The following is an 8,961-nucleotide window of genomic DNA, read 5'->3' as shown; positions in this document are numbered from 1 at the left end:
GAGACTCACCTGTAGACCTGGGCTGACAGTGCTGACAGTGTACACAACTCTGATGGCCTGACAGTTGGGGTGGGGGGAGGGAGAGAGAGAGGTAGACTCACCTGTAGACCTGGGTTGACAGTGTACACAACTCTGATGGCCTGACAGTCAGGGTGGCCGGGGAGGGAGTGAGGGATCGGGTGGAACTCCATCTCCCCAGGGGGACAGTTTCCAAGGCGTTCACCATAGATTGTCTTGCACGTAGGACACTGAATACTGCCATCCTGCAAAGTGAGAGTAGAAAGAGTAAAATGACATGTTACTCATGCATTGAATAACATGATACACAAATGAGTGAGTGAGTATGGTTTTACGCCACCTTTAGTAATATTGTGGGGACTCGAACTTGGGTCTTCGGCGTGACGAGCAAATACTTTAACCACTAGGCTACCCCACCGCCCCTGATAGATAAATCTACATGTACAAATTATGACAGAGATTATAAAAAATCTACGTACTAGCTAGTGTTGGGAATCGGAAACCAAATGCACTATCGATTATCGGAGGACTTGTGGTGAACAATTATCGATAATAATGGAAATATATACATTTCTAATGTAATCACCAATTTTAAGGGTTTTCCCCCAGTTTTATTCTAATTAATGTTTTTTTCATAACTAATACTGTCATGTAATGAAATGCATGGCTGGAAGAAAGACACTGGAATTGTAACTAAACAATATAACTGGTTAAAATTTTACAATGCACATATCTTTACACTGTTGACCGCATGTTTTATCGTGAATATTCATCAAATTTAATGGTTAGTTTACTTCATTCAAGTGTCTTATACTAAAACAACAAAATTCTGATTAATCAAAAATATGTTTTTTACAACTGATAATTATTTTTAATCCTTTCGATCGAGTTTTGATTATTTTCTATAATTGGAACACCACTACTACCAGCTATCCTGAAATATTCTGTAGTACCACCATCCGTCGTAAGTTCAAAAGGTAAAATACCCTAGACACATTCACTTCCAGCTGACATCACTCACCTTTCACATGCTTTCAACAGATGTATTTTCCAAACAAGTACAATATTATTATTTGTTCTTTCAAACGACACTCCTATACCAGTGAGAGTGAGTTTAGTTTTACTCCTCTTTTAGCAATATTCCAGCAATATCACGGTAAGGGACACCAGAAATGGGTTTCACACATTGTACTCATGTGGGGAATTGAACCTGGGTCTCCAGTGTGATGAGCGAACACTTTAACCACTAGGCTACCCCGCAGCCCCCTGCAACATACCAGCTATACTGAACCGAAAGCCTTGTACTGCAATACAAACTGTACCTCGGTAAGAGCATACCGTTTCACCCTACCACTTATGTGACATAATATAAATCAAATCTTGATTAGACTGATATCATAAACCACTATCAGGCTGTGCTGTGCAAAATCAACCTTGTCACTGATTCATTCTGGTTACATGAGTTCTACCCTAACCTGGAACTCCCTTACTGACTGGGACAGATATGAATTCCAAAGGGAGACAACTCACCTTGTGACCACTATCGTACATAGCATTAAGACACATGCGATGGAACATGTGCGTACACTTGACAAGGGCGACAACCTGGTGGTCCTCATCTCCAGTGCTTCCATAGGTCGACTCTTCATGCAGGGCATCATAGCAGATACAACAGTCCTTCAATAGAGAAACTTGATTACCAGACTCAACGGAATAATTAATCAGCAGCAGCATATACAACATTCTTGGAATATTGAAACAATCACTTGAATAACAGATACAAACAGAATATGAGAGCCATCACCAACATCATTCTATTGTTGGTTTTAGAGACTATACATCGGTATCTGGTTTGTTTCCTATTTTACGCCACACTCAGCAATATTCCAGCTATATGATGGCAATCTCTAAATAACCTCGTCTGAACCAGACAATACGGTGATTGACATAATTTGCATTCATCTATGCTACTGAGTTACTCTGATACTTGTCAAGTCAGATAGTAGGCCTCGCCACCCAATCCCGGCTTTTGTTTGGTTTGGTGTTTAACAACGCACTTACCAATGTTCCAGCTATATGGCGGCGGTCTGTAAATATTTGAATCTGGACCAGACAATCCAATGATCAACAGCATGAGCATTGATCTATACAATTGGGATATGATGACATGGGTCAACCAAGTCATCGAGCCTGACCTTCCGATCCCGTTAGCCACCTCCTATGACAAGCATGGGTTGCTGAAGACCTAATTTTTATCTCTTGTGCTTTTTTCTAAATCAGCAATGCCTGCCATTAAACTGATACTGAAATATTTTCAGCATGAATACTAAGGAATGAAAACTAACACCAAAATTGAATGATATGATCAAAATGCAAAGTCATTTTAAGGTTACAAACAATATGCCTTCGAACGAATTTATGATCGTCTATAATTGGTCATAAATAGTTTCCTTTCATTATGGCTGGTGTGGCCACCATTTTGAAAATGGGATATACAGCTCATGAACAACTTTCGGCATTAGTGGGAACACCCATGTGATGTTCATGTCTACTCATTGGTCTGATGATTTCTGAAAGGATGTTCACGTGTGAGAGAGTGAGTAAGGTTAAACGCCGTTTTTAGCAACATTCCAGCAATATCACGGCGTGGGACACCAGAAATGGGCTTCAAACATTGTACCCATGTGGGGAATCGACGAGCTGACGCTTTAACCATTACGCTTCCCTGCTGCTATCTTAACAACTGGCCGCCATATAGCTGGAATATTGCTGAGTGCGACAAAAACCTAAACTAACTCACTCACTTAACGACTGAATAATCTATGCACAACAGATGCTGCACAAACAGGCCCCGATTTCTCGAAACAAACTTAAGTTTTTACTCAAATTTCAAACTGAGTTTGACAATTTGAAACAGCTGAATTTTGAACTCAGCTGCATTTTTTTAATAAAAAAGCCCAAAATACTTAAGTATTCTATTCGCCAAACTCAAGTTGTCTGCTATGTTTGAGTTCAATATCGATTTCAGTTCATTCTGGGAAATGCATTTTCTCAAATTTGAGTAAAACTTTGAACTTAAGTCAAAAGTCAGACTTAAGTTTGTTTTGAGAAATCGGGGCCTGGTCACAACACAATCACACATGACTTTCTGTCAGGTCAACAAGAGAATGATTGAATACAATGACTATGTTGTGTCCTGATTTGCTTAATACAAGGTATTGAAGTTATGAAGACAAGCTGTATTTACCTCATTCGGGGGTTTGGGTTCCACCTTGAGATATCGTTTCAGCACCTCATCTGCTGTCTTGGCTGGAAAACAGCAACACATAAACAATAAACTTGAAAACTAAACAGAATCAGGGATGCAAACTGCAAATTTGTTGACTTTAGTTAAAACACAGTACAAATAATTAACAATTCTCATACACGTTCAGACTTTACAATTACCATGGCAGTGTTTCCGTTCACCAGTATATTCCGGATTTTGGCTGGTAAAAATTGCCCAGGACGGATAGATTTGGAGGCTATCGGTCACTGTGTCCGGTTAAGTACCAAAACTACATTTTGTCCTACTTAAAATGTTACCAAAATTAAAATAAAATCGCTAAAATAATCCTCTAACAAGCATTGTCACTAAGGTGACATAATCCCCCGCCGCAAATTATCAAATCAAACTTAAAAAGTAATGTCTTAGTGTATGAAATATGCAAAATGAGTAATAAAGAAATTCCTTATTGAAAAACATTCAAGGGAAGTCTTGAAAATCTATGATGAAAATCCAGAGAACTGTTCTTGAGATATCTCGCTGACAATCTTAACATGCAGTTTAAGATGCTGAAATCTTCAAAGTGTTGCCTTTACCTTGAAAATTATGTGAAGGTCACCAAAATCGACTGGAACTTGCACCTTCCCTAGATGAAGCTTGGTGTCCAATATGAAGAAAATCCAAATATGAAGATGCTGAAATCTTCAAAGTGCGCCATGACCTTGAAAATTATGTGAAGGTCACCAAAATCGACTGGAACTTGCACCTTCCCTAGATGAAGCTTGGTGACAAAAATGAAGAAAATCCAGTGAATGGTTCTTGAGATATCTTGCAGACAATCTTTACATGCAGGTTAACATGCTGAAATCTTCAGTGTCACCGTGACCTTGAAAATTAAGTGAAGGTCACCAAAATCGGCTGGGCCCTGCGCCTTCCCTCGATAAAGCTTGATGTTGAATATGAAGAAAATCCAGTGAACGGTTCTTGAGGTATCTCGCTGACAAGCTTAACATGCAGCTTAACATAGTGAAATCTTCAGAGTGTCACCATGACCTTGAAAATTAGGTGAAGGTCACCAAAAATGACTGGGCCCTGGGCCTTCCCTAGATAAAGCTTGGTGTTGAATATGAAGAAAATCCAGTCAACAATTCTTGAGATATCTCGCTGACAAGGGTAAAACGTTAAAGTCCCCTTGTGACCTTGAAATGAAGGTCAAGGTCACCAAACCTGACTGGGACCTTTCTTTTACTGTGATGAACCTAGGTACCAAATATGAAAAGAATTCAGTCAACGGTTCTTAAGATATTCCAATTCCGTACGTACGTACGGACAGAGCCTAATACTATAATAATAGAATCAATCACTTATGATTTTCGTGTGAGATGAGGTTTCCTTCTAAATCCATTATGCTACGCGCAATGGGATTGGTAAATTTGGGACAGTTATTTGGAAATGATCAATGTATTTGAAGCCTCGAAACGTCACTATAATTACTGATGTCATGGACAACCATGATGCTATCCGATTGTTTAGAAAGAAAAAGAGAAAGCTGTAATTGGTGAATAAATTCTTTTATTCAATTTCATCGTCTGTTTTTATCATATTTTGTGACGGGCAGATTTTGTGCCAGGAGGTCGTCGGACACGGTGACCGGCTGTTAAAAAAACCCAGTGGAAACACTGCATGGTTACCCCCAAATTAAAAGTGGATGTACATGATGATTTATATCCCTTTGGTTCTTTCAAAAAAAAATTAATATCAGTCATCAGTTATAATATCAGTCATCCAACATGGAAGATTGTCCAAGCCCGTGCAGGCTAGCAGCAGTGTTTGAGGCTCTCACATTTTCAACAAATTGTCAGGTTTCTTGGTATCATATAACCACAAAATTTGAACAGCATGTGCAGCATGATATGCTGCAAATCATGACCAAATTCCATTGATCTCTTTCAATTCTGAAGAAAAGGATATTTGGATTTACTTTGGTGGTTTCCTGCATTGTTGTGTGGAGAAATTTTGAAGCCAGCTTGGGATCACTCACCAGCCAGGGACTTGCCTATTGTTGTGAAACAATGGCCAGTGTGGCCACTGACGGCTTACCTTATCACACCTATACATGTGGAGAGCGTAAGGTGTTCAAACTAAATACCACGAGATATATTCAACCAGGACTATGGAAACATCTCAAACAACTCGGAATTGCCAATGTGTGTTGTTCTAAGCATGGATCAAGAGGAGGTAAGTGCTTACGTTATCCTAAACCCACTGCCAAAGAAAACTACAGTGGAAATTCTAAACAACAAACTTTTAACCTCTCCTTCCTAAATGCACAATCTGTCCGAAACAAGTCACTTACTTTGCATGGCCCAAATACTTGAGCACGATTATGACATTTTTGTGCTGACAGAGACATGTCTCAAAGATCGTGATCAGTCTGTATTGGCTGAGCTTCTTCCGGAAGGGTATGACATCTTACAGGCAAACAGACTCGTCGGGAGTGGAGGAGGTGTTGCAGTACTTTTTAAAAGCTCTCTCAAATCTAACCTTATTGACATCAAGTCAAGGAAAACCTTTGATTTTATTCAACTTTCAATCTGATGAATGACTTTGTGCGGATGATTTGTATTTATCGCCCTCCAATATCAAGAAAACATAAGGTCACATTTGATGACTTCCTCAATGAGTTCTCTGATGTTTTGGAACAAGTTACGACAGATGAAGGTCATCTAGTAATTCTTGGCGATTTCAATATTCAGGTTGATGTGGATCCAAATTCCCATGCACAGCGTTTTAAAGAGCTGCTTACATTGTACAATCTTCGCCAACTGGTTACAGAACCCACTCACAGATGTGGTCATACTCTGGACCTCATCATAACCCGTGATTCTTATACCTTCCTCCAAGTCATTGATGTAACTAACAGGTTTATCTCTGATCACTTTACTATAAACTGTACTCTCAACACCTGCAAACCTGGCCATCATCTTAAATCTGCCACCTACAGGAAAACCAGGAACATAATGAGTTCTCCGTGGACATAACAATTAATATTGATTACTGCACTGTGGGTGATGTCGAATTAAAAGTCTCACGACTTGAAACTTCTCTTACCAACATACTTGAAAAACATGTACCTAAGGAAAAAAGAACTTTTGTTGTTAGGCCAAATACTCAGTGGTACAATGATGATGTCAGGGTAAAGAAAATTCATTGTCGTAAAGCGGAAAAAGTCGTGAGGAAAAGCAAACTTGAAGTGCATCGGCAACTGTATAAACAAGCTTGTAATGAATTGGATTCCTCGCTAGCTTCAGCAAAGGCAGCGTTTGTCCAAAACACTATAACTCATAATTAGCACATCTATAAGGAGCTGCACACTCTTTTTGGTAAACTTCTACACGGTTCCCACGAACAGAAGCTCCCTTCTAACACAGATGAACTTGAACTTGCCAACAGGTTTGCATCTTTCTTCAGTGACAAAATCAAAAACGTTAGAGCCAACATCCAGCCAAATACAACGATACTTCATGAATTTGAACAGACGTTTCAGGGTAAGCCACTGAAACACTTAACACCAGCTTCTTTGGCTGAGGTTCGTCGGATCATTAAAGATTCTCCATCAAAGTCTTCTCCTCTGGACACTATCCCTACATGGCTTGCGAAAGCGACTAGTGATGCTTTGGCGCCGTGCTACCTTGACATCATCAATATGTCACTGGACACAGGCAGTGTTCCATCCGCCTTCAAACACGCTCATGTCATACCAATTCTCAAGATATCAAGTCTTGACACTAATATCCTGAAAAACTATCGGCCAGTCTCGAACCTCCCATTTCTCTCAAAGTGTCTTGAACAGGCTGCTGCTTCTAGGATTAAAACACACCTTGTGGAACATAATCTTCAGGAATCTTTCCAGTCAGCATACAAGACTAGCCACAGCACTGACACAGCTTTGGTCCGCGTGTCTACAATGACGTCTTAGAAGCTATGGACAGGAAACAAATAACGTTGTTCGTCTTGCTTGATCTTTCATTAGCATTCGACACTATCGACCATGGTGTTCTGTTTCAAAGACTTGAGAATTTGGGTATCTCAGGAACATCTCTCTTGTCGATTCAATCTTACTTGTCAGATCGTACACAGTCAGGATTGGTGAGACATTATCCCAGACACACAACGTCGAGTATGGCGTCCCACAGGGATCTGTTCTGGGTCCACTGCTATTCAGTGTATATATCCTGCCTCTTGGTCAGATCATCAGGACCCATTCACTGCACTTCCATCTTTATGCTGACGACAACCAACAACATAATTAACATTGGAAAGTCAACTGGACACCGGTACAGCGTGATATAGGAATTTGCTTGCCCGACAGAAAAAAAAACAACTGGACTGGGATGTCGGGCAATGGGTTGTTTTCACCCCTGTACCTCTCAATTGCCCCAGCTGCTGTAGGAAATGCCATCAAAACAGTTGAAGCCTGCCTTGTAGATATCCGGTCATGGATGAGTTCTAACTACCTGAAACTCAACGATGAGAAAACAGAGTTCCTAACACTGGGCACTCGCCATCAGCTTGCAAAACTGAAGTCTAAGCCTTCTATTAATGTTGGAGCATGTTCTGTCAGTGACACCCCAAAGGCCAGAAATCTTGGAGTTATTTTCCAGTCAACCATGACCATGGAAGAGCATGTCAGCTCTGTGTGCAGAAGCTGCTATTTCCATATGCACAATATTGGAAAAATCAGATATCTCATGACCTTGGACACCATCAAACTTCTTGTGCAAGCTCTTATCATCAGCTGCCTCGACTACAGCAACTCTCTTCTTGTCAACCTCCCTAAAAAGATATTATCACATCTGCAAAGAGTACAAAATTCTGCTGCAAGATTGATTACACACAAGCGACACACCGAACACATCACTCCAGTTCTGTAATCTCTCCATTGGTTGCCAGTTCAACAGCGTATCTCCTATAACATCCTGTTACTGACTCGTCGATCCCTCTACATGGACAACCGCCTTTTCTACCTTATACAGCTCATCAATATCTACAAGCCATCAAGACCTGTACGCTCCTCTGATCAGTTCCTATTGACCCAACCAGTATCCACAAGCAAAATGGGTAGCAGAGCCTTCTCCACTGTTGCACCTCAATTATGGAATTCTTTACCACCAGAACTCAAAGCCACCATCTGTGAATCCTCTTTTGAAAGCCTAATCAAAACTTTTCTGTTCAGAACTGCTTACAATATTAAACAATTTTCCCCTTTCACTCTACTGACTCCTACATATGCGCCAGTGAGCAACTAGACAGATGGATACCAGGCGCTATACAAGTGAATTATTATTATTATTATCAATTATTATTATGGCATGGGTTCTGTGTGCTGGTCATTGTACCATTGAGTGAGCAACAATGTCAGCTTATATCAATGAATTGGTTTTGCTTTGAACAGTATTTCCGATGTCTGCTTCATGTGAGAGCAAAACACAAAGTCATGCACGTCTTACATGTTTACAACTTTGATCAAACAAACAAGGAGGGGATATGGAGCTGAAATGCCTGGATTCAGAATCTGAGAATTCAAACCCATGATCACAGGATTCTGTCTCGCCTAAAGAACACTGCACAGATAACTGTATTGTTGAAGTGCATGAAAGCTTGATATGTATTTCTAA

General features: G+C 40.2%; 1 protein-coding gene across 1 annotated transcript in view; it reads right to left on the bottom strand.

Annotated features, from left to right (window-relative positions):
- The window catches only part of LOC124280826 (E3 ubiquitin-protein ligase DTX4-like), a 28,331-nt gene that overhangs the window by 2,603 nt on the left and 16,767 nt on the right, over positions 1 to 8,961 (bottom strand). The window contains exons 5-7 of the mRNA XM_046716806.1: positions 3,266 to 3,327; positions 1,549 to 1,695; positions 102 to 263 (exon numbers count right to left, since the gene is read on the bottom strand). Coding sequence (XP_046572762.1) covers positions 102 to 263; positions 1,549 to 1,695; positions 3,266 to 3,327 — 371 coding nt within the window. The remainder of the gene's footprint in view (positions 1 to 101; positions 264 to 1,548; positions 1,696 to 3,265; positions 3,328 to 8,961) is intronic.

The sequence above is a fragment of the Haliotis rubra genome, unplaced genomic scaffold (genome assembly GCF_003918875.1).
Source record: "Haliotis rubra isolate DU_JTF1 unplaced genomic scaffold, ASM391887v1 Scf275, whole genome shotgun sequence".
Lineage (NCBI taxonomy): Eukaryota > Metazoa > Mollusca > Gastropoda > Lepetellida > Haliotidae > Haliotis > Haliotis rubra.
Note: the sequence above shows the minus strand (reverse complement) of the source record. Positions and strands in the feature narration are given on the sequence as shown.